This window comes from Stegostoma tigrinum, chromosome 28, assembly GCF_030684315.1.
Source record: "Stegostoma tigrinum isolate sSteTig4 chromosome 28, sSteTig4.hap1, whole genome shotgun sequence".
Lineage (NCBI taxonomy): Eukaryota > Metazoa > Chordata > Chondrichthyes > Orectolobiformes > Stegostomatidae > Stegostoma > Stegostoma tigrinum.
The window spans coordinates 34,163,993-34,190,689 of NC_081381.1; the positions used below are offsets into that span (position 1 = coordinate 34,163,993).

The window sequence follows — 26,697 nt, forward strand, 5'->3', positions numbered from 1 at the left end:
GCTAACGGTCCAGTGATAACACTACTAGGCTATCACCTCCCCTAGGTGACATGCTATTGGCAGGGAAGACCAATTAGGAGCACTTAGAGAACTTGGACACAGTCCTTAGCTGTTTCTAGCAGGTGGAGTAGGGGAAAAAATGTGTATTCTTGGGGTGCCTGGAAAATAAAGTGAGAACAATCAAAGGCGTTCTGGCTCCCACATCTATACCAGAGCTTAGGTCTTTCCTTGGGCTGATGAATTATTACAGAAAGTGCATAACCTGACCTCCATCCTGGCACTTTTGCATCAACTCTTAAAACTGGGTCAGCCTTGGAAATGGTCACGTAGCCAAACCATAGCTTTCAGGGAGCAAGAGTGATTGACCCAAGCAAAGTTTTCCATTAGCTACTGGCTAAGCTCCAACACCGTCATCCAGGGGTCTCCAAAATGCAGGTGTTGGTAAGAGGTTACATCTGGTGGTCAGGATTGAATATGGACGTAACCGTCTTGGTGGGGCAGTGCCCAGTGTGCCAACAAGGGCAAAACTTACTGCCAGCATCACCCCAACATTATGGGAATGGATGGGTAAACCTGAACTCAGTTACACATTGACTGTGCAGGTCCTCCCATGGGCTCTATGTTCCTGGTCATTGTGGATACCTGTTCAAAGTGGCTGGGCACACACAAAGTTCATTCATAAAACATGAGCCCGACGATTGAAAATCTCTGTGCATCTTTTGCAATATACGGACGCCCAGAAATATTAGTCACAGATAACAGGCCATTGCTTACCAGCAGGAAGTTTGAGTATTTCCTAAAGTTCAATATATAAGGACAGCCCCATGCCGTGCATTATCCGATGGTCTGGCAGAACCATCAGTCCAAACCCTGAAGGCAGGCTTTAAAAAAACAGCCTGCAACTTTGTTGGATGCCAAACAGTGCCAGTTCCTATGTGATTAACGTATCAGCACTCAAGGCACTACAGGGATAGCTCCAGCAGAGTTGCTAATGGGGAGAAGACTCCACACCAGGTTAAATCTTATCTTCCTAGACTTGCCAGGGAGGGATGAAACAGCATCAGGAACACCAATGCGGACACAAAACTCGCTAAGTGAGAGAGATAACGGGAACTGCAGATGCTGAAGAATCCGAGGTTGCAGGAACAGCAACTCATATTCCGCTTGGGAACCCTGCAGCCCATTGGTATCAATGTGGACTTCACCAGCTTCAAAATCTCCCCTTCCCCCACCGCATCCCAAAACCAGCCCAGCTCGTCCCCGCCTGCCTAACCTGCTCTTCCTCTCACCTATCCCCACCTCCCACCTCAAGTCGCACCTCCATTTCCTACCTACTAGCCTCATCCTGCCCCCTTGACCTGTCCATCCTCCCTGGACTGACCTATCCCCTCCCCAACTCCCCACCCGTACTCTCCTCTCCACCTATCTTCTCCTCTATCCATCTTCGGTCCGCCTCCCCCTCTGTCCCTATTTATTTCAGAATCCTCTCCCCATCCTCCTTTTCTGGTGAAGGGTTTAGGCCCAAAACGTCAGCTTTTGTACTCCTGAGATGCTGCTTGTCCTACTGTGTTCATCCAGCTCCACACTTTGTTATCTCACTAAGTGAGAGAGACAGTTTACTTCAGGGTATCGAAGATTGGTGTAGGAACCACGGGAATGGCCCTGCATGGATCGACGTGAGGTCAGGTCCAGTGTTGTGTAAAGTTCAGGTAGGTGCGATGTTCCCGAACAAGCACATGGACTATATGAAAACTGCAAACTCACAAACGGTGTGGGAGCAAAACATGCCCAGCTCCTCGAGTGCCTTTCTGACTGTTCCAGACCCCACTGGTTCTCCCACTCTGTCAAACGTTGAAGATACCTTGAAATCTGAAATCAACAGTGGATGTCGCTGCTTTGATGGCTTTGCTGCCTGAAGAAGAGAATGAATTTCTTCCGAGATGTTCCAGACGAAGGGGGCGAGCTACTGTGCGTAACACGCCAACCGCATCAGAGACAGAGTTGGGGGAACCTGACCCAGTGCTAAAACGCCCCAGGAGGAGCTACAAAAAGCAAGAACCAGCCCACATCCTCAGCCTCAGAGGGAGAGGTGTATAATGATTGTAACGAGGCCAGCCAATTGGACATCAATAAATTTGAGTTCCCTGACTGGGACAGTTAATCTGGTCCATTCAGGAAACCCTAGCTGACAGGTAAGAACAGGAGCTTCAGAGGCTCTGTTCATTCTGGGACCTGGCTCTGTGTCAAGGACTTACCACATGTAAATGAAGGGTGACTTGGTGACGGCATACCGACCTGCGTGGAGTTCAGGACAGGAGCTGTCAGCAGGAGAATTTGAGTGGTTGAGAGATGGAATCCCTGAGTTAATGTACTTAGCATCTGAGGACATGGCTGTAGGTGATAGAACAAAGAAATTAAGGGTGTACAAGAGTCCAGAGTTGACAGAGTATGGAGATCTCACGTGCCTGCGAGCCTGGAGGGTTCAAAAGCACTTGACAAATTGCAGAGATGGGAAGAACTGCTAATGCCGGAGTCAGAGCTGACACAGTGTGCAACTGGAGGAACACAGCAGGCCAGTCGGCATAAGAGGAACAGGAAAGCTGACATTTTGGGTTAAGATCTTTCCTCAGAAATGGACAAATTGCCCCAGTGGTCTAACACTGCCCCCTGTTGGAGATCTGAAAAGCTGCGCCTGTCATTCTCAGTTTCCACAAGCATTTTGCAGGGGGTGGTCAAACTAAAGAATGAATTAGAGTTAAATCTTGCAAATGGTCTAAATGTCATAGTTCAAAACATTCGCAAGTTTCACAGGGATGAGAAAGCACTATAAAACCCAGACTTCTCTGCTCTTATTCCCAGCAGGATTGTATATTAAATTCCTTAGGGTAGACCGTCACTCATTGTTTTGTTGTTTTTGGCATAATTAATCCAAATGTGGCATAAGACTTTGCAGAATTTTATGCACAAATTACATCCAGCGCCAAATTGAGTTTTCACAAACATGTGAGCTAGTTTTTAAAAATTGCACTGGACATTAACCTCACCAATACTATGCCTATCCCTCCATGTTAATTAATCATCCGTGGTAGTTTGCTGTGAACTACCCTCATTTTAGAAGGATTTAATGAATAAGCTGGAATTTTTCAGCAGAAGGACACTAACATACTATTGTTAATACTTTGGAATTAATTTCTTTCAAAACTACAGAGAAACTGACTAATGTGCTCCTGAGATGCTGCTGGGCCTGCTGTGTTCATCCAGCCTCACATTTTATTGTCTTGGATTCTCCAGCATCTGCAGTTCCCATTATCACTAATGTACCCAATTTAACTGGTAAGTGGCTTCATGTATGATTCAAAATCATTGCCAGCCTGATTTAAAAATTGCCTGGCTTAGGGGTGGTGATTAAAAATGCATGCTTTTTTCCATAATTCACCCTTGTACGAATCAAAGCACACCAAATGACCACTCTCAAATGCATGAAGAAGTAGATTTTGTTACAATTTTGTAAAAAAAATGCTTTAAAATAGTCTACAGATGCACTAGCTTAAACCAGATTTTGTGTTCAGCAACATACAAAGGTGTTTGAGCAGACACTAAAGGAAAATGGCAGCTTAGTGACTCAGTGGTTAGCGCTGCAGCCTCATAATGCTAGGGACCCAGGTTTGATTCCAGCCTCAGGCAACTGTCTGTGTAGAGTTTGCACATTTTCCCTGTGTCTGTTTGGGTTTCTTCCAGGTGCTCTGGTTTTCTCCCACAGTCTAAAGATGTGCCGGCTAGGTGAATTGACCATGCTAAATTGCCTGTAGTGTTCAGGGGTGTGTGGGTTACAGGGGGATGGGATGCTCCAAGGGGTGGTGTGGACTTGTTGGGCCGAAGGGCCTGTTTCCACACTGTAGGGACTCTAACAAAATGAAGCATTTTCTGAAATGGGTGCAATTTACACACAGATCATGACCTGAGCCTGCATTGAGGATAAACAGTCAACAGGGGCTAATACTCTCTGTGTAAATACTGATTGTTGTTTCAGAGCCCTGGGGCAATCTTTAGATGATGTCATAAAGCTGGTTTCCCCTGGGCATAAGTAGCACATCTTGGGTGGAATCAAATGGATAGGCGGTGGGGTGTTGATGGAGCTCAGTGGACTAATAGTGCAACAGTAAGATTGGAGCCTGGTACACCTTAGATGTATGATGTCGTGTTAAATGTATTGAACAAAGTTCTAAAGAATCCTTATGCTGAAAACTATCTTTGACCTTGTCTTCTCCCCAATTGAACTGCCTTGAACACAAACTCTAAGATGCAGAAATAAAAAGACAGGTGTGAGGTATTTTACATATTTTGTTTAGTTCCAGTTTTGAATCACTGAGTGATATATTTTAAAATGACTTATGTTTTCATTAGTCAAATTGAATAAATTGACGACATCTAATACTTTAAAAACAAAGACATGCCTTCATAAAGCACCTCATCATATCTCTCATAAACCTCTCATGGTATTTCACATACAAGGAACTGCATTGGTTGATTTTAAGAAGCAAACATAACAGCTATTTTGCAGGCAGCGAGTTACACCACAGAACCACTGTTTGGAGGTTGCTGAAAGGAAAATGGTTTGAAAAGGTTTACAAAAAGATTATTGGAGAGTTTAAGATTAAACATCTTTAAGCAATAGTATAACAACCTACAAGAGCACAAAAGAAAGCAGGTTTGAATGAAAGAAGGTTAACATTGTGAAGTCAGATGCATTGGTGAAGGCTGCTAGATTTCAGAGGCCAAAGCAGAATGGATTGTTCCATGACAGCAGATCCTACCTGAGCAAAGGGAACCTGCCTTTATACAAACTACATTCAAATTACAAGCTAACTGTGAAAGCATAGCGCCATAACACATACTGGAAAATTCATTTTTCCAATCTATGCCTTACATGGGACATTCACCATTAGCGTTGATTTATTGGATTCATTCTAACACAGGAAACTATTTTTAATTGGTTATGGTGGTTTAGATTCTGCTAATTAACTGCACACGGCTCAATGTGCTATAGTTTCACCTGTTCAGTTATTTTGCAAATAATTATTCACACAACTTGCCCTCTACATGGGAGTGGAGAGCATCAAAGCTATCCCACAGGAACGTGCCCATCTTGATCACATTATTGTTATCTGCATATTGAGCACCAAAGACTGTGGCTTTCGGACATGAAAATTGCCTCAAATCATATATTATCCCAGAAGTGTGAACAACAGGTTCAGGAGACCATTTCACATTGTTATTCACAGTGCTGCCAATATGTGGGTGGTGATTTGGCAATAACAGAAGGCTACCATCAGTCCATTATAATGCTTGGTCTACCAGGTAACTCAGCAACACCTCGTATAAATTTCAGGACTGGCCCGATATCAAGCATATAGGTTATATATCTCTGACAGGCTGATTCGGCATGTTCCTTCTGTTGTTTGTAATAGGTAGAATAAAGGCTGTACTCATTCAGCCTGAACATCCACAACCCAAATCCTCTGCTGCTAAACTGGGCAGCACTTGCTGAACACCCCCGAGTATTCTACTAGTTACATGAACATTCATTTTAAAATAATGAGTTGACCTTGTGTTGTGGCTGATTTACACTTCCTAGAAGCAGTCATTGTTAACAGCATCTATTTACTAATGACTATAATTATACAGCTAGGAAATTCCATGACACTGGTCATGGATTCTGTGGGTCCTTGTGTGAAGCAGCACACATGCATATAGAGGAGTCCATGCTCAGATAACAAAAGGAATATAATCATGTATTACACCTTGTTCAAATTACCAAGGATTATGTGAGCCAATACTTCTCTAGTACTTTCTCCAGAACAATGGTTCAGCCATCAGCACCTTTGAATAACATTATTCCTCAATGGTTGTGGAAATGGCAAGCTGTTTCTGCATAATGTGAAATGAGATGTGGTTGTCCTGGTGAGCTCATTTCAAACATTGGGGAGACTGTCTAGAGTGTGATCAATTCTGTTTGTCAATAGTCTTTCAATCACATCTTTCTATTTGGTATTGTCGTAGCTATCGTATATAGTTTAAACATTTCTTTTGTATTTAACTAACAATGATCCAATCAGATAGCCATTATTCAGCCTGATAACTTGGATGCTCCCTTTTTCTGTGTTAAGCTGGCAAGATGAGCAAAGGCTAGGGTCCTATGTACAAAGTTGCTGATTGGGTCAATCCTTTCATCTTAAGAGACTAATTAGATCAACAGATTCTCAGATATCCTGAGAATTTGCACTGGTTTGTCACTGTCGAAGAGAAAATGTTCACATTCTCTGCTCTGAACACCCCAGATCTTGTAATGGTATGCCTCCCATGACATTGAATTAGAATCAGAGTTAGAATTGGAGTTATGTTTTATTATCATGTTATCTCAAGTACAGGGGTACAGGAGTACCGTGAAAAGTGTACAAAGTCGCCATTCCTGGCACCATCTTGGGTACGTGGTATCTAGGTATAAAATCTTAGGTAAAGAGCAGAAAAATAAAGAAATAAGTTAAAAAGTTCAACATAACAGTTGTTGTCACTATAATGTAGTAAATAAGAAATAAAGTGAAATGTCATTCTCCAAGGCCCTACTGGAATGTGGTGTTAATGTTCATTTCTCCTGGCTCCTGAACATTGATACATGCTCCTGTATCTACAAGAGCACAAAATATTTTCAGGGATATCTGCATCTATTTTGGCTGCATTCGCTTGCTGTGTTACTGTCGTGTGCATCCGTGGCACCCACCACCGACCACAGCCCCCACCCCACCACACCCCACACCCCCTTGATAGTAGCCTCAGCAGTTGATTTTTCCAATGAGCAATGAACACAAATGAAGTGGTTAGATTTTCCATGGGTTTTGCGCAGCTTGCCAATAACAGGACACTCTGTCCCGTGTGGTAAGCAGCTCCACAGCAGAAGCATTGTATGGACATGGTTTGCAGTGGCTTCGGTTCCTGGCTCCTGAGTGACAAACAATGTTTACATGAGCTGAAGTTGGAGTGTCGTATTTGATAACCTCAGCATCACTGACCTTTGAATGATGATGGTCTTTCATGCACCAGCAGCTTCTGGTGGCTTTCTATACTTCTTCAATGGTTTCCTAGGTAGTTGCCTAATGAGATGCCCTTCACTAATCTATGCTTCCATTTTCCTTCTGACCAGCTCAACTTCCCTAAAAATACCTGTAACTGCTAGCTCCCTGATGCATGAGCAATGCTGATCTCACTGACTTGCTCTTTCTGAAAAGGATTATCTTACTCATTGGCCTGAATCTCATCTTATTTTGTTGACACGAGGTGCGCCAAGTTTCTTGGACAGATTTTTGCTAAAAGGTCCAGCACTGTTTCTCACCATGTCTTTCCAATTATTAAAGACCTACTCACACCCTCACATCCAAGTCTATACCCACATTATCACACAGTGTTCATGGAGCCAATAGCCACTCAGCCAAAAACCCAGCATACATGGTACCTGTGCCATCTTTAAAAGGCTACTGTGCTCACAGACGAGTGTTGGCATTCTGAAGCTGCCTTGCTCAGTCAAGGACACAATTGGAAGATGTTAGAGAGGGGAAGGTTCTCTGACAGGAGATCCTGGTGGAGGACATGGTACAAATGAGAGGATCCTTCCTCCCCTGAGGACCGACAGAGGAGGCCGTTCCACCAGACCCCGAAAGCCTGAGGCCACCACCAGGCTCGGTGCCGTCTCCACTCTCCTCTCTGCCACCTCACTCTCACTCTATCTCTGCTACTTCACCCAGCTCCCATCAAGGCTCCCACTCTGCCACATCACCCCGGCCCGTAATGTCTTCCCTCACTCAGTTTCCCCAACCTCCCTCACCTCGAACACGGGTGTGCCTCTGCACTGCCTCGGTACTCCCTCAGGACATCTTGATGCCACCTCTACCAGCTGTGCCACCCACTTTTAGCTGTCTAAACACTTCCCTGTCTCATTCTAGAAGATGGCAGCTCCACAACAGGGCCAAGAGGATACAGGTGGGGCGGAAGCGTGCCTGAAATTTAATTGCTCAGCCCCAATGATGAGTGAAAGGGGAAGGCTGGGACCACTCCTGTGGGGAGTCTCAGACATTGACATTCAGCCAATTAAGGCTTTATTCTGCTGCCACTCTCTCAGTGTCCCCACACTCAGTCTCATTCATTGCAGCTAACTGGCTATGACACTGTCTCTTGTATCTTGCAGATACCACCAGCATCTCCACCACCACCACAGGGAAACACCTGGCTTCCCCCAGAGACACTTTCTAGACATCTGAGAGTGAAAATACTGAGGCCTCAGAAGAAGCATCAATCTCCTGCCCCCGGACCAGTTCAGATAGCGATCCCCTCAATGGGAACATTAGGGCTAGAGAGTGTGGGGGTCCACAATCTGGTTGACACCTCACCGCGCCAGCTCTGCAACCGGCCAAGGAAGGGGCACTCCATGTCGCTGGCACTGGGAGGCCTGCCAGGGACCGGGCACCTGCTCAGGCCCAGGCAGGAGAGGGCCCTGTGGTTTCAGTAACCAGGGACTTCACCCACGTGCACAGGGAGGGACAGGAGCAGCAGGCAGAGATGTTAGGGGTGGGGGGTGCAATGTTCCTCACTGCCCAGAGGCTGCAGCAATGCGGCAAGTATTGCGACCATCGGTGTGCCTCCAGTTGGCACAGCCAGGGAGAGCCAGATCCAGTATCCTCAGGGTCTGCTGGACAGGGGCACGCATACCTATACTCCATCACTCCGGCCATTGGCCCTCAGGACCCAAGCAAGGGGAAGTGGGCGCGGCAGGTTGGGCGTGGGGGCTGGAAACCCAGTGTGTGCTGCAGCTGCCCTGGAAGACAGGGAAGTGCAAGGAGGCACCATGACCCCTCAAACATCTCCTGCCAGAACACTCCACCTATAACCTGTCTGCCCCAACCTTGGGAGTTGAGGAGGATTCACTTGCCCCAGACAAGAAACCCCTCGGCGTGTGTGGGCCAGCATTCAAAGCTCCACACCAATGGACTCCATCCTCTTGCCCCCTCATCCCAAACCCCACCCCCAACCTCAGCAGTGAAATGTGGGACAACACTAGCATGGAATGGGAGGGAAAGGGAGAGGGAAACAGATTGAATGCACATTGGTGTCATGGTTGACAGAAAACTATATGTTTCTACACATTCATCATCTTGACCTTGGGTCTGTTTGTTTGTCTCTCTGTGTACCCTGGAAAGTAACTGTTCCAGCATGAAGCATAGCCTCATAGTCACACCACACACATCAGGGATCAACACCTGTATCCGTGAGCTGGCTTTGGAATCTGGACACAAGAGGAACAAGGCATATACAGAGCAATGAATATTGCAAACACCATTACCCTGCACTCTACAATATCCTTACACTCTCTCCTGAATATTGGCATATCTGGGCCCTGGATATCTGGTATCGGAGGCTGCCCTGGATGTACAGTGTGTGAACCCCTGACTCATGGGTGCCTCCATGGGCTTTGGTGAGGACTACTCCCCCAAGACGTTGAGATGTGGTGAACTGTTTGCTGCACGTTCTGTGTATTTGTCCCATAAGCTCCTGGCCCATGGTGCAGATTGATGTAGCGTATTGCCGTATTGTCCCTAGGCTGAGGGGCTGCTGGCCAGCATGACAAGCTTCCTGACTGGGCTAATATTGCACAGCAGGACAAGGCAGGGATGCTGTGAGTGTGAAGATTAGGTGTTAAACGAGCAAGCAGCCCAAAGAGGCAACCTGGTTCAAATCTTCAGCTGGGTATCAATGCCTGTTGCGCAATGCAGCTCTGCACTTTCTAAGATTGGAGAGGTGGTTGGTGAGGGTCATGGGGGTTGGCAAATGCTGAATGCCTCTGCCCGTGTATGAGGGAGGTGTGCAAGGCTGGTGCCTGTGGATCGTGCCCTGACATGCTGTTTGGTGCTGAGTACAACATGGAGGCTGTTTGGAACCAGGGCTGAGTTGAGGACACCGGGTACCCACTCTGATCTCCATATCCTCAATGTCAGGCTTGTTTGGTAAAATGGGAAGTTGAATAATAACAAGATGTGTTGGGCTTTCAGTAAGGTATTTAACAAGCTATAATTCCCTGATAGACAACTCACTGCTTGAAAAACTTGCCTAACGTCATCAAAAGCATAAAAGAGGTGCAAGCTGTTCCTGATGCCAGGACAGGCCTTAGGGAGCTTCTCACCAGAGTCTGCCGCAAACCTCACCATCACCCATGGTGTTCAGGCCCCTGTAAGATTCTAAAGATCAAAAGAACTGCAGATGCTGTAAATCAGGAACAAAAACAAAGCTGCTGGAAAAGCTCAGATGCTGGCAGCATCTTTGAAGGAGAAAACAGAGTTAACATTTCGGGTCCGCTGACCCTTCCCCAGAACGGACAGCCAGAGTCTTTTTCCGAGGGTGGAGGTAGCTATTGTGAGGGGGCATAGTTTTAAAGAGAGTGGAGGTAGATGTAGGGGAGACATCAGAGGTAGGTTCTTTACTCAGAGAGTGGGGAGGGTAGTGGAGTTGGCCTCGTTAGGGGCATTTAAGTGGCTATTAGATAGGCATATGGATGGTAGTATGAGATAGGGGTGGAGGCTAGATTGACCTTAGGTTTGGGGTAAAAGTTTAGCTCAACATAATGGGCCAAAGGGCCTGTACTGTGCTATACTGTTCTATGTTCTATCTTCTATGATTTCCTTTGTCCTCTGCAATAGTAAAATCTTCCATCGCTCATTCAAACTGCCTCAATCACTTTTGTCAATGTGGGAATGCAGAGGGTGGTCTCCCAATTTATATCAGTAGGGGGCAAATTAGACATGGACTGTGCCCTTGTCGCCAGCAACAGTGGTGCGTAGTCTTTGCAAAACTGCCCTGCTTGTTAAGTCTGAGCGTTGTGTGTTTGTAGTTTGCAACTGGAAATACTGCCTGTCTGACTTAGAATGGAAATTTTTCACTATAGCTTACTCAAAATTTGCCAGAAAAATTCATACCTTCATCTTCCTCGATGCCAACAAGAGGTTCTTGGTCACTAGTGTGTTCTTGGAACTTTCTAACTGTTGGAGACAGACTAGGATTTGATATTGCATGAGCAAGCAGTATAAATCCCTTATTTGAGAAAACATATTGTTTAATTGGAGGCTGTTCAAAAAGGCTAACCAGGAAGGCCCCTATGTGTAAAGAGATGCTCTTATAAACAGTTGATCTTCAACTGAAGGTTAAACAGGTTGGGTCTGTACTCATTGGAGTTTAGATGTATGAGAACTGATCTAACTGAAACACATGCGACCCTTAAGGGGTAGAAGGAACTGCCGATGCTGGACAATCTGAGATAACAAGGTGTAGATCTGGGTGAACGCAGCAGGCCAAGCAGCATTATTGGAGCAGGAAAGCTGACGTTTCGGGTCTAGACTCTTCTTCAGAACTGGGGGAGCGGAAGGGGATTTCTGAAATAAATAGGGAGAAACGGGAAGGCAGATAGAAGATGGATAAAGGAGAAGATAGGTGGAGAGGAGATAGACAGGTAAAGGAGGGTTGGAGCCAGTAAAGGTGAGTTAGGGAGGGGATAGGTCGGCCCAGGGAGGACAGACAGGCCAAGGAGGCGGGATGAGGCTAGTAGGTAGGAGATGGGGGTGGGGCTTGAGGTGGGACAAGTGCATAGGTGGGGAGGACAGGTTAGGGAGGCAGGTACGAACTGGGCTGGTTTTGGGATACCGTCGGGGCAGGGGAGATTTTGAAGCTTGTGAAGTCCACATTGACACCATTGGGCTGCAGAGTTCCCAAGTGGAATATGAGTTGCTGTTCCTGCAACCTTCGGGTGGCATCATTGTGGCACTGCAGGAGGCCCAAGATGGACATGTCATTCAAGGAGTGGGAGGGGGAGTTGAAATGGTTCGCAACTGGGAGGTACAGTTATTTGTTGCAAACTGATTGTAGGTGTTCCACAAAGCTGTCCCCAAGCCTCCGCTTGGTTTCCTCAACGTAGAGGAGGCTACATCGGGAACAGCAGATACAGTGTGCTACATTAGCAGATGTGCAGATGAACATCTGTTTGATGTGGAAGGTCTTCTTAGGGCCTGGGATGGGGGTGAGGGAGGAGGTGTTAGGGGCAGGTGTAGCACTTCCTGCGGTTGCAGGGAAAAGTGCCAGGGATGGCGGGGCTGGAGGGGAGTGTGGAGAGGACAAGGGAGTCACGGAGAGAGTGGTCCCTCCGGAAAGCAGATAAGGGTGGGAAGGGAAAAATATCTTTGGTGGTAGGGTTGGATTGCAGATGGCAGAAGTGTCAAAGGATGATGCGTTCGATGGTTGGTGGAGTGGTATGTGAGGACGAGGGGGATTCTGTTTTGGTTGTTATTGCGGGGAGTGGGTGTGAGGGATAAGTTGCGGGAAATGCGGGAGACACGGTCAAGGGTGTTTTCAACCACTGAGGAGGCAAAGTTGCAGTCCTTGAAAAATGAGGACATGTGGGAGTGGAATGCCTCATCTTGAGATCCTTAAGGGGCTTGACAGGGTAAATGCTGAGAGGATGTTTCCCCACATGGGAGAGTCCAGAACCAGATGGCATGGTCTCAGAATCAAGTGGCGCCAATTGAGGTGAGGAAGAATTTCTTCTCTCATGGGGTTGTGAATCTTTGGGACTCTTTACCACTGAGCGATGTGGGGGTAGAATCCTTATGTATATTTAAAGATGAGAGAGAAAAATCCTTGAAATTCAAGAAAAGTTCTCGATCAGTGGAGGAATCAATCATTACAGGGAAAGGGCAGGTAAATGAAATGAGGAATGAGAGATCAGCCATGATCCTATTGAATAGTGAAGTAGGTTTGAGGGGCCAAAAAACCCCTTATTCTGGTGTCATGGTTATACGGACTCGGTGTGTTCTGCTGGTTCTTCTTACAATTCCCCCTTCTGGCATTGATCAGTTTGGTAGCTTTAAGCAAGCACTATGTACAGCATCGCAATTTCAAAAATGGTATGAAACTAAAGATATTGTATGAATTTAAATAATTATTTCAGTAACTTCATTTGTTAATCATAAACAAAGTGGAGATGACAGTAAATATTGTTGTTTGGTACCTAAGAATCATCTAAACCTCTCACAATGATTCTGTCACCATCTCATTGGGTTGGAGAGGTGATATGCCACATGATTGGCTGTGTTGGGTGATGGTGGTGACTGGGGTCTTGGAGGCATGGGCTTTTGGGGGCATGGAGGAGTGGGAAGCACATGTTGGAAAGGTCAGGGATTCATCCGGAGAGGCTGAACAATGGTAACAACCAGTCATCCCCGGGACCAAACACAAAACCTGAGGATTTTTTGTTTCTATTGATTCACAGGATGAAGACATCTCTGGCTAGGCTAGCAATCAGTGCAGAGGGCAGTTAAGAGTCAAACGTATTGCTGCGGATCTGGAGTCACATGCAGGCCAGACAAGGTAAGGATGCAGTTTCCTTCCCTAAAGGAAATTAACGAACCAGGTGGGTATTCCCCCAACAGTTGGCATTATTAGATTATTAATTCTAGCTTTCTATTGCACTCAAATTCTACCATCTGCCGTGGCAGGACTCAAACCCAGAACTCTACAACACTTCCTGGGTCTCTGGATTAACAGTCCAGCACTAATACCACTAAACCATCATTTCCCCACAATATATTCAATTCTGTAATACTGTTGAGTACCAAATTACTCCCCACAAAATATATTTGTGAACTCCACCATTTTGTGAAACTCAGTCTCTTCAGTCAGACTCTGGTATTATTGGGATAATTATAACTGTCCTTGGTTAACAGGGCTTTGGCAGGAAATGGCTTTTAAATTTTGGCCAATATCTGATTCTCTTTGAAGAGTGACGACTATATTTATGTACTGTGTCCCCAGCTTTAAAGCCTGTCATAAGTTAAGGCACTATACAGTTTAAGTGAGGGGAAGCTGAATTAAAGGTATAGTTATTGTTTATAAAAGGCCTATACAGATTCTGCATTCCAAACAGTTTCAGCCAACACCCAGTCAGCTTTAATCTCTATTAACATTTTTCTTTAATTAGCTGCCTTTTTTAATTTCAAAAATACACATTATTCATGAAAAAATATCTTTGTATATACATAGCTACAAAGGCAATTCTGGTCTGTAGAGTATCGTATCAAAGAAGTGAATACACATTGGAGATTGACTCTATCCAAACAAACCAAAGGCACCTCTTACTTTTACAAGATTACATTTACATACATTTGGGGGACCAGGGGGATCTGATAACTGATCTCAGAAATAGTTTGTGTTAAAGACATGACCCTGCCTTTGACATTTTCTTTGGAATCAGACTTGCTGTTAACTGTCGATATGAGTCTATGCTGTGAGTAATCTATGCATAACCAGTGGCAGGTCCGTCTCCTTCTATACTTCCTTTCTGCTGTACAAACATGGATTGGATAGTTAATGAATAAACAAGGGCAGCATCAGAAACAATAACAACAAGTTATTTTATGGAGCATTCCTAACGTGGTAAAACATTCGCAGATCTTTACAGGAGCATAATAGTTAAAGGTTCAAGCCAAGGGAGACATTACAACAGATTATTAAAACTTGGTCTTTGAGTTAAGTTTTAAGGAATGTCTGAAAGGAGGTGGGACTGATTTAGGGAGGGAATGCCAAAGCTTAGGGCCCAGAAGCACTGGCACTAACAGTGGGTTGAAAGAAATGTGGATGCACAGGAAACCAAAGTTAGAGGAGCACAAAATACTTCAAAAGATGTAGGATTAGAGGAGGTAACAGGGGTAGGGAAGATCGCGAGTGTATGTGAGGCTTAATCTTAGGAACAGCATTGACAGTACTGTTACAGAAGAAGTATTGTGAAAACTTGAGAATCTGCCCATCCCTCATTTACAAACAACACGGAAGTTTGGTGTTCCCAAAATGGAACAATTTTGTGCGCATTTGAGGCTAAATTGTCTGATTTCAGTTCAGGAAGATAGGGGGAGGAATAGGCCAAACCTGAATAGATTCATTTCTGAAGTCCAACTACCCACTTTGGTTCCATAACTCCTGCCTATAAAAGTATCAATCTTAGTTTTGAAATGTTTAACTGGTCCCTGCTACAGCGTCTTTTTGGGACCAGAGATCCCAGATTGCCATTACTCTTGGTGTGAATCAAAGGACCCAAAATCTGCTTTGAACCACCTTCCTTGAATTTTAACATAATTCCCAACTGTTCTGCAGTCAACTCTCTGGAGGAAATAGTTTCTCATTATCTAACCCCTCAACTCCTTGAACCAGGTTAATCACCTCAATTTGACGCCCTGCTGTATTCAAAACACAATAGAATATGTGCCTAATCTGTCTAATTTGTGCTATAACCAAACCCCAGTGGCCCTAGTATAATTTTGATGAATCTGTATGGCACAAACCTCACCTTCCACAAGCCAATCCCTCCTTCCTGAGGTTCAGGGCTGAGAATGAAGTTGGAGTAGAGGGACCTACAGCTGGTCTCTATCTCTGCAAGTTCAGAAGGGTTACTTTGCCAAGAGATCCTGATCATTAACAAGTGGTGTCAGACGTAAGCTCCAAATATTGCTCTGCAGCAAAATTTCATGAGGTTAAATAACCTGCTTTTATTCTCTGACCTCACATTCTTATAATAAGCCAGCAAGTAACTGGACAGTGACAGGTATCACTGAGAATGTGCTCCAACAATGTTCCAATGACTGATGCCATGCTTTGTGCACTCCAACAATGGTCCAATGACTTATTTTGTTCAGTGCACGCTCCAACAATAGTCCAATGGCTGATGCCATTCAGTGTGCACTCCAACAATGGTCCAATGACTGATGCCATTCAGTGCACACTCCAACAATAGTCCAATGGCTGATGCCATTCAGTGTGCTGTCCAACAATGGTCCAATGACTGATGCCATTCAGTGCACACTCCAACAATGGTCTAATGACTGATGCCATTCAGTGCACACTCCAACAATGGTCTAATGACTGATGCCATTCAGTGCACACTCCAACAATAGTCCAATGGCTGATGCCATTCAGTGTGCACTCCAACAATGGTCTAATGACTGATGCCATTCAGTGCACACTCCAACAATGGTTCAATGACTGACGCCATTCAGTGCGCACTTGACAATAGTCTAATGACTGATGCCAGTCAGTGCACTCTCCAACAATGGTTCAATGACAGATGCCAATCTTTATGCACTTGAACAATAGCACAATGACTGATGCCATTCAGTGAGCACCCCAACAATGGTCCAATGACTGATGCCGTTCAGTGTGCACTCCAACAATGGTCCAATGACTGATGCCGTTCAGTGTGCACTCCAACAATGGTCCAATGACTGATGCCGTTCAGTGTGCACTCCAACAATGGTCCAATATCTGATGCCCATGAGATGTGCCCTAAAATAAACCAATGACTGGTGCCTGGATGACTTTGCTCCAAGAGCTGAGCAAAATACAGTGGGTGATGCAGGAAGAAAGCCAGTAGGCAAAAATACGAGTACAGTAAGATGGGACTGAATTGAAGGATTCCATCACTTAAACATCTTTGTTTAGAGAGGGGTCAGTGAGTGCTTGAATACAGACAAGACTGTAGGCTTGGGTAGAAACTTCAGGGTGTAATCACAGCAAGGATGTGAGTGTAGGTATGGATGCACATATAGATAGAAGTTTACAAGGAAGGAATGTCAGAAAGGCAGCTGATAGGCTGAGAAGAAGGCTCATCAAGGTTCGGGGGCTTCAGTTGCTGGTGAGTGGGGAAACTACTCCTCAGTCAAAAAACAAGGAAGTAGTAACCATCGAATCTTTTCACTTTTAATGTTAACATGTTACGGATAGTAAAACAAATGACTGAGATGTACGAACAGGATTAAGGTAAGAGCTAAAGTAAACTTTAAACAAGTTATTTTTAAATATTTGAAATTGCTTACCTGAATACTAACATATGATATTTGTTTAAACAAATAGAAAATTTGTTTCTTAGGACAATTAAGGCTAATTATTTAAGTTTGATACATTGCACAAAGCCCGGTGATATCTTATTCAACAAGATGGAAGTGTCTCAAATGCTTCCACAGTGATACAAAAATTGTAAGAAGTAATGTTCTCATCTGATCAGTGATTGCTACAGGACTGCGATCTGTGGAAGCTTCAAAAATGCATGCTGTTGAGAGTAGAGAATGAATGGTAAAAACATGTGGATTTCTGTATTGAACTGGGCATGTGCAGACCCCTGGAAGTTCCAGGGAATAGAGATGGAGAATGTTGAAATTTTCACTGTCCTGCCTATTTACAAGATCTGTGCCATTACCTGGGCAGTACCTAAGCTTAGACATTAAAAGTAAAAATTACCATAATTCTACCAGACCATAGGGTCACATTATCCTACGGAATGGAATGAGTGGTGGTGTTTAATCCTGAGCGTCCCCATGCCTCAGGCAAGGTGAGAAGTTAAAGAGGATGGTCCTTCAAGGTAACCTCAGCTGGTGTGTGAATTGAACCCATGCGATTGGTGTTACTCTGGATCACAAACCAGCCATCTGACCATCCAAGCTAACCAACCCCAGCTATGGGAAGTGGATTGTAAGTGAATGATAAGACCAGTGAAGGTTTCACAGTTTTGAGATGTCGCCGAGCACATTTGGTTCTTGTCGCTTTGCATCGAAGCAGGATTTATTATACAACAGCCACCGAGGGACAAGCCAACCAAAAATGTTCCTTTGTTAGTTTACATTTTGTAAAATTCACCATTAAAATAAAAGGACAACTGTTTCAGCTATAAAGGTCAGAAATAACAAAGGCTTTGGCAGTTTTCCCCATACAATGAGATGTCTGGCTCCAAACTGACAATTTCTAGTTTTAACAGAGTTGAACTTGTGTGTGGACAAGTAAACAGATCTGATGGTGCAAGTTCATCACTAAAATGAGCATGTCTCTCTAATTTAGCAATGGTATCACTTTCAAAGCCTCTCACACATCAGAAAAACTGGAAGCTGTAGGGAGGTGACCAGAATCACAGGAAAGGATCTTTCCAGCATTACTTGTGAGGCAAGAGGAGCAGGATTCCTTCAAAACAAAACCCTGACAAGTGAACCTACTCCCCTGCCCACAATCAGACTGTGCCCATGATGGCGCTGTCCCTATGATTGGACCTTTCCCTGCTCCCTCCATCACCAAATCCCCATCTCCCCCTCTGCTTATTTTCGCCTCTATGGTCTTAATCAATTCTAAACAATCTCTCCATCCCTCACCATCCTGTCATCTGATCTGCCTTCCTGCGCTGCTGCTTACTCCTATAAATTTCTGTGTTGAACACATATATTTTAGGATCAACAGGATCATACCTTTCCCGTGTATTTAAAATTCTTTGAATGTGTGTTACAAATAGATGGTTCAGTTCATTCTGTTTTGTCCTATTTTCTTTTATTGATTAACTTCTGTTTTATTGTTAAAGTAAAATCTGTAGCATTGGGTGCTTATTCTTCAGCAAGACACCTGTCTGTTAAAACCAAAGCAACATAAAATATGATCTATCAAGCCAGGTTTCATCTGGGATCTGACTTGTCCAGTAATAACATCAGCTGGGATGTAACAAAAATCAAAACAGAACGTGCTGGAGAAACTCAACAAATCTAGCAACCTCTCTGGAGAAGGAAATGGAGTTAATGTTATGAGTCAAATGATTCTTTTTTGGAACTGTTTTTCTTTCGATCTCCAACATCTGTGGTATTTTGCTTTTGTTTTAAAGAAGACATTTCTATCAGGTTTTGCTGTCAAAGGCATTAAACAGTCATCTGATGTTAGTTCTCTCAAGGAAGGCTTGTAGATCAGAGTGGGTGAAATGGTGGCATCTTCTGGGTCTGTGTCTCGTGCCCAGCTGTTCAGCTATATGTGCTAGCTGCACCTGCATTGGACCATCTTAAAATCTGGCAGGGACAATTTATTGAACGTTAAGTTGACTTACACTCTCCAGACTAAGCCAAAGACAGCTACTTGTCCTCTGGGTCTGACAACCCAGGGAAGTGATCGGAAGTTGATGTACTGTCAGAGATGCCATCTTTTGAACAGAATGTTACATTGAGATCCAGGCCCCTGTCCAGCTGGTTATAAAATACTACAAGAAAGAGGCCCAGGAAAGCCTCTACAAAAATTCATCACACTGGAGTTTGTGGGTAGTTACCTGAAGAGAAATGATTGTCACTTTTCACACATTGCTCCTCTGCAGAAAGTTATTCATGGCGCGAGGCGCCTTTAAAAGTTTTGACCGCAGCACATAACAATGATTTTTTTTGTCTTAACGCAGGAACAAAGTGTTGATGTTCAAATGCAACTTTGTATGAGTTTCAGGACCATTTCCCATTTTTGCCAACAGATAAAACCCACATCCTTCCAGCCCTTGCTGAATGCATCATTAAACCACCCTACACAACCACCAACCCCCCTCCACTCCAGAATAATTCAATGCAGTCAATATTTCCCTTTTCTGGAAATTCAGAAATGTAAAGATAAGAGCTAAGACCCAGAATGCAGCATGCATCAAGACTTGAAAGGTGAACAACAAACTGAATCAGCTGACTTAGAGCCTTCAGCTCAAGAAGACATAGACCAGGGCTTTCATACTCTGGTGAGAGAGGGTCATGAACTCTGAGGCATGAGATGGACTAAGTTCTGACAAGCTCAAGGCACCTTGAAATCCTTGTGGCATCCTTTCCCCTGGGGGCACAATGTAATGGACAGCTGTCCGATCGCTACTGCAAAGAAGGGATAACTCATCATTTGGGAAGAAAAATCAGAGTTAACCGAGGATGTTCCCCAGCTCTGAGGAACGGTCACCAGACCTGAAACATTAACTCTGATTTCTCTTCGCAGATGCTGCCAGACCTACTGAGCTTTTCCAACAACTTCCATTTTTGTTCCTGATTTAAAACGTCTGCAGTTCTTTCCATCTTTATCTAGTATCTAACAGTTCATTTGTTCTTGTTGAGGGTTCTTACCTCTACCATTCCTTCAGGCAATGAGTTCCAGATGCCCACAAGCCTCTGGGTGAAACTGTTTTTCCTCAAATCCCTTCTAAACCTTCTGCTCCATAACTTAAAACTGTGTCCCCTGATTATTGACTCCTTTACTCAGGTGGACTTAGTCTTAGCCTCTGTCAGTCTTCATTCATGTTCCAGTCACAAGGTCAGAACAGAGGAACTACCCACCTAAGGGAGTACAAGAACAAAATGAGGCCTTTTTGCCCCTTGAGTCTGCTTTGCCACTAAACATGATCATGGCTGATCTGTGACACAACTCCATTTCCAGGCCCGGCCTAGCAAAATTCAGTCTTCTCACTGTTGCTAAGGTCACTCAGAAGGAACTAAAGTTTTCAGGATCCAACAGGTGGACAAGTGAAAAGGAGCCTGGGGCAGGCGTACCTCATTGGGCCAGGGAGGTCAGCCAGTACCCCTGGCCTACAATGGCAAGTTCAGCAGTCACATGCAGTCTTTTTCTTCTTGTAGGCCAGGATTCACTGAACAGGACCATCATATGGGTTACCCATTCAGTCCGCATGGCATCCTGATGTGCTTACGTGAATGATGGTTGCACCAGAGTCAGACCTGGGTTCTGAGTTGTCTGTGTGTATGGCTCAGTGATGGATGGGTATAACGTAAAGATGGCAGCTACTACTTTGGCGATGATGTTAGCTGCTTGGCCAGCTTTATCCTGCTGGGCAGATATGACTTCTGTATAGTCACAATGCAGAGGTAGTTTGGAGATCAGGGGTAAAGAGATAAGATGGGCAGAGATTTGGAAGTTAGACAGGGAGACAGCGATTGACATTAGGACCTGAATTGTACCTGGCAGTGTGACAGAGGAATTGAAAGAATCTCTCAAAGTACTGGGTATACAGTACTGGGAATACACTACTGGGAATATAGTACTGGGTATATCGTACTGGGTATATAGTACTGGGTATATAGAACTGGGTATATAGTACTGGGTGGTATATAGTTCTGGATATATAGTACTGGGTGGTAAATAGTACTGGGTATATAGTACTGGGTGTGTAGTACTAGGTTTATAGTACAGGGAATATATTAGTGGGTATATAGTACTGGATATATAGTGCTGGGTGGTATATAGTACTGGGTGGTATATAGTACTAGGTATATAGTACTGGGTGGTATATAGTACTGGGTAAATAGTACTGGGTGGTATATTGTACTGGTTATATCATACTGGGTATATAGTACTCCGTATATATTACTGGGTGGTATACAGTACTGGGTATATAGTACTGGGTGGTATATAGTACTAGGTGGTACATAGTACTGGGTATATAGTATTGCATGGTATATAGTACTGGGTATATACTACTGGGTGGTATATAGTACTGGATATATAGTACTGGGTGGTATATAGAACTGGGTATATAGTACTGGGTGGTACATAGTACTGGGTGGTATATAGTACTGGGGATATAGAACTGGGTATATAGTGCTCGGTATATAGTACTGGGTGGTATATAGTACTAGGTGGTATATAGTGCTGGATATATAGTATTGCGAGGTATATAGTACTGGATATATAGTACTGGGTGGTATATAGAACTGGGTATATAGTACTGGGTGGTACATAGTACTGGGTGGTATATAGTACTGGGTATATAGAACTGGGTGGTATATAGAACTGGGTATGTAGTACTGGGTGGTACATAGTACTGGGTGGTATATAGTACTGGGTATATAGAACTGGGTATATAGTGCTGGGTATATAGTACTGGGTATATAGTACTGGGTGGTATATAGTACTGGGTATATAGTACTGGGTGGTATATAGTACTGGGAATATAGAACTGGGTATATAGCACTGGGTGGTATATAGTTCTGGATATATCATACTGGGTGGTATATAGTACTGGGTATATAGCGCTGGGTATATAGTACTGGGTATATATTACTCGGTTTACAGAACTGGGTATATAGTACTGGGTATATAGTACATGGTCTATAGTACTGGGTATATAGTACTGGGTTTATACTACATGATATATAGTACTGGGTATATAGTACTGGGTATATAGAACTGGGTATATAGTACTGGGTATATACTACATGGTATATAGTACTGGGTATATAGAACTGGGTTTATAGTACTGGGTATATAGAACTGGGTTTATACAACTGGGTATTTAGTACTGGGTATATACTACATGATATATAGTACTGGGTATATACAACTGGATATATAGTACTGGGTATATAGAACTGGGTATATAGTACTGGGTATGTACTACTGTCTATATTGAACTGGGTATATAATACTGAATATATAGTACTGGGTATATAGAACTGGATATATAGTACTGGGTATATAGTACTGGGTTTATACAACTGGGTATATAGTACTGGGTATATAGAACTGGGTATATAGTACTAGGTATATAGTACTGGGTATATAGTACTGGGTATAGATTACTGGGTATATAGAACTCGGTATATATTACTGGGTATATAATACTGGGTATATAGTACTGGGTATATAGAACTGGGTATATAGTACTAGGTATATAGTACTGGGTGGTATATAGTACTGGGTATATTGTACTGGGTGGTATATTGTACTGGGTATATCGTACTGGGTATATAGTACTGGGTATATAGTACTGGGTGGTATATAGTACTAGGTGGTATATAGTACTGGGTATATAGTATTGCGAGGTATATAGTACTGGGTATATAGTACTGGGTGGTATATAGTACTGGGTGTATAGTACTGGGTATATAGCACTGGGTACATAGAACTGGGCATATAGAACTGGGTATATAGTATTGGGTATATAGTACTGGGTGGTATATAGTACTGAGTATATAGTCCTGGGTGGTATATAGTTCTGGATATATAGTACTGGGTGGTATATAGTACTGGATATATAGTACTGGGTGGTATATAGTACTGAGTATATAGTCCTGGGTGGTATATAGTTCTGGATATATAGTACTGGGTGGTATATAGTACTGGATATATAGCACTGGGTATATAGTACTGGGTACATAGAACTGGGTATATAGTACTGGGTATATAGAACTGGGTATATAGTACTGGGTGTATAGTACTTGGTGGTATTTAGTACTGGGTGGTATATAGTACTCGATATATAGTACTGGTGGTATATAGTCCTGGGTGGTATATAGTTCTGGGTATATTGTACTGGGTGGTATATTGTACTGGGTATATCGTACTGGGTATATAGTACTGGGTATATAGTACTGGGTGGTATATAGTACTAGGTGGTATATAGTACTGGGTATATAGTATTGCGAGGTATATAGTACTGGGTATATAGTACTGGGTGGTATATAGTACTGGGTGTATAGTACTGGGTATATAGCACTGGGTACATAGAACTGGGCATATAGAACTGGGTATATAGTATTGGGTATATAGTACTGGGTGGTATATAGTACTGAGTATATAGTCCTGGGTGGTATATAGTTCTGGATATATAGTACTGGGTGGTATATAGTACTGGATATATAGTACTGGGTGGTATATAGTACTGAGTATATAGTCCTGGGTGGTATATAGTTCTGGATATATAGTACTGGGTGGTATATAGTACTGGATATATAGCACTGGGTATATAGTACTGGGTACATAGAACTGGGTATATAGTACTGGGTATATAGAACTGGGTATATAGTACTGGGTGTATAGTACTTGGTGGTATTTAGTACTGGGTGGTATATAGTACTCGATATATAGTACTGGTGGTATATAGTCCTGGGTGGTATATAGTTCTGGGTATATTGTACTGGGTATATTGTACTGGATATATAGTACTGGGTATATAGTACTGGGTATATAGTACTGGCTACATAGTACTTGGTGGTATATAGTACAGGGTATATAGTACTTGGTATATAGTACTGGATGGTATATAGTACTGAGTATATAGTACTGGGTGGTATATAGTTCTGGATATATAGTACTGGGTGGTATATAGTACTGAGTATATAGTACTGGGTATGTAGTACTGGGTATGTAGTACTGGGTATATAGTACTGGGTATATAGTACTGGGTATGTAGTACTGGGTATATAGAACTGGGTGTATAGTACTGGGTATATAGTACTGGGTATATAGAACTGGGTGTATAGTACTGGGTATATAGTACTGGGTATATAGTACTGGGTATGTAGTACTGGGTATATAGTACTGGATGTGTAGTACTGGGTGGTATATAGTACTGAGTATATAGTACTGGGTATGTAGTACTGGGTATATAGTACTGGGTATATAGTACTGGATGTGTAGTACTGGGTGGTATATAGTACTGGATATATACTGCTGGGTGGTATATAGTACTGGGTGGTATATAGTACTGTGTGATATATAGTACTGGGTATATAGTACTGGGTATATAGTACTGGGTGGTATCGAGTACTGGGTATATCGCACTGGGTAGTAGAGAGTACAGAGTATGTAGTACTTGATATGTAGTACTGGGCAGTAGATAGTACTGGGTATATGGCATCTGTTCCTTCAATCAGTTTAGGCAGAACTTCATGTTGTTTGGCTCATGATCATCTTACATTGTAATCACTTTTCTTTGTGCAAAATCCCTTTCTTCATACAGCTTGGAGATTTCCTCTGATTGTTTTCAAAACCTAGATCAGCACAAAGGCCTTAATCCTCCTTTCCAATGAGAATAGATATAACCCTTCAGCTGTCTGTCACTGGTGAGTAGATGGTGACCCTGGCATTGTACACTGCATAAGTCAACATCTTCCGGAGAAAAATGGCAAATAAAGACATAGAGAATCTGAAGGAGCACAAAGATGGAAAGCAGAGGCTGCTCAAGAAGCAGCGAGAGCGTGTGTGTGTGTGTGTGTGTGTGTGTGTGTGTGTGTGTGCGCTTGTGCATGTGTGCGTGTGTGTGTGTGTGTGCTTGTGCATGTGTGCATGTGTGTGTGTGTGTGTGTGTGTGTGTGCTTGTGCATGTGTGTATGTAAGTGTGTGTGTGTGTGTGTGTGTGTGCTTGTGCATGTGTGTATATGTGTGTGTGTGTGCTTGTGCATGTGTGTATGTGTGTGTGTGTGTGTGCTTGTGCATGTGTGCATGTGTGTATGTAAGTGTGTGTGTGTGTGCTTGTGCATGTGTGCATGTGTGTATATGTGTGTGTGTGTGTGCTTGTGCATGTGTGCATGTGTGTATGTGTGTGTGTGTATGTGTGTAGATGAATATGTGTGTGTGTGTGCATGTGTGTATGTAAGTGTGTGTGCTTGTGTGTGTGCACGTGTGTGGGTGTGTGTAGATTTGTGTGTGTATGTGTCTGTCTGTAGCCGTATATGTGTGTGTGTGTGTGTGTGTGTGTGTGTGTGTGTGTGTGAGTGTGTGGTTGAAGTATATTGCGCTTTGAAAGTACCTGGAAGACCAGCTGAATTGTCACAGTTATACTCAGCTGATCAGTTAAAAAGGCACCTTGACCACATACCACCAGCAGGAGCTGTTCATTGACCAGGTTTTAGTTTTTAAAGTTGAGTGACAGCTGTTTCCTGTTCACTGCTTCCGGTGAGGGATTTGCCAGCTTCTGTTGTCAGTGAGGGGACTAAGTTAGATATAAAGTCTAGGATTACAAGCCAGGTTTTCGCTAAAGGCTTATATCTCACTAGACATGGACCAATCTGAGTGGATGTACACGGTAAGCTTGTTCTGCTTGTCTCAGCGAACTGTGTCTTTGTGCCAATGTTTAGTTGTTACTCACTGATCTTGCCTGGACAATCTTGCGCATGGACAATGGTGGGAAGTGTCCTGCGTTCCCATTTGTTATCCATTACCTTATTGGATTATTACTGTGGGGAACATGAGGCTTGGATCTGTAAGAAATGCTTGTCAAGCTGGGAAGACGGGATATAGTTGGAGAGGGGACAATTGAATGATGTTATGGCGTGACAATGCAACAATTCAATATTGATAATGATTTGGATATGGGTGAGATTTATCACTTTGGTGAAATCAAATGTTAAAGACTCCTATTTGATTTTGTTGTAATTTGCAGGATGAGCGTTGTTCCATTTTTATTGTCTGTTTAGGAAAGTTGTCCTCTGATTACAGGCATTATTTTGACTTTGAGGGATGGTTGAAAACTAACAATGTCAGATTAGCTACATATTATACATCTCTCCTTTATTCTCCTTTGTGTTAAATTGAATGAGCAGCTAATTCAAAGTTCAAATGTAATGATATTCTATCACATTAAGTATTATAATCTGTGGTCCATTTAGTGATCAATTTACATGAAATTATAAGCTGGTGGCAAACTAAGTTCTTTGAATCTACTAAATTAAAATTGACAGTATTCTCAGCTGAGTTCTTGACTCTCTTTATGCTGGCTTGGGACTAGGGTTAGCTCCTCCAAGCTCTCATTTCTAATGACATGTCATTGCCTACTTCATTCTGAATCTCAACCTTTCGGCTTACTTTCTTTTACTTTGGTCTGAGTCCATCCCCAGACTTAAACATTCAAGCATAGTGAATGAGAACTGTAAACAGACTCATCATTTAACTCAGAATAATTGAACAATGAAACACTACAGAACCCATAGCAGCTACCACTCAAGTGTCTCACCCCTCCTGCGAATCACCATTGTCTGCTTTTACAGTCTAGGGCTCGAGGAGAAAATGCCTGGATCC

At 43.4% G+C, this 26,697-nt stretch overlaps 1 protein-coding gene across 3 annotated transcripts in view; it reads left to right on the top strand.

The window, feature by feature from the left end:
* Nucleotides 1-26,697, top strand: part of LOC125466681 (C-X-C chemokine receptor type 3-like) — a 131,381-nt gene that overhangs the window by 94,845 nt on the left and 9,839 nt on the right. The window contains exons 1-2 of one of the 3 annotated variants that reach the window (XR_009447398.1): nucleotides 3,223-3,333; nucleotides 13,358-13,455. Coding sequence is in view for 1 of the 3 variants with exons in the window: in XM_048561539.2 (XP_048417496.1) it covers nucleotides 25,679-25,705 (27 nt within the window). In the remaining 2 variants the exon portion in view is untranslated. Of the gene's footprint in view, nucleotides 1-3,222; nucleotides 3,334-13,357; nucleotides 13,456-25,585; nucleotides 25,706-26,697 lie in introns of those variants that run through there. The other 2 variants (XR_009447399.1, XM_048561539.2) reach the window with 2 other exon arrangements.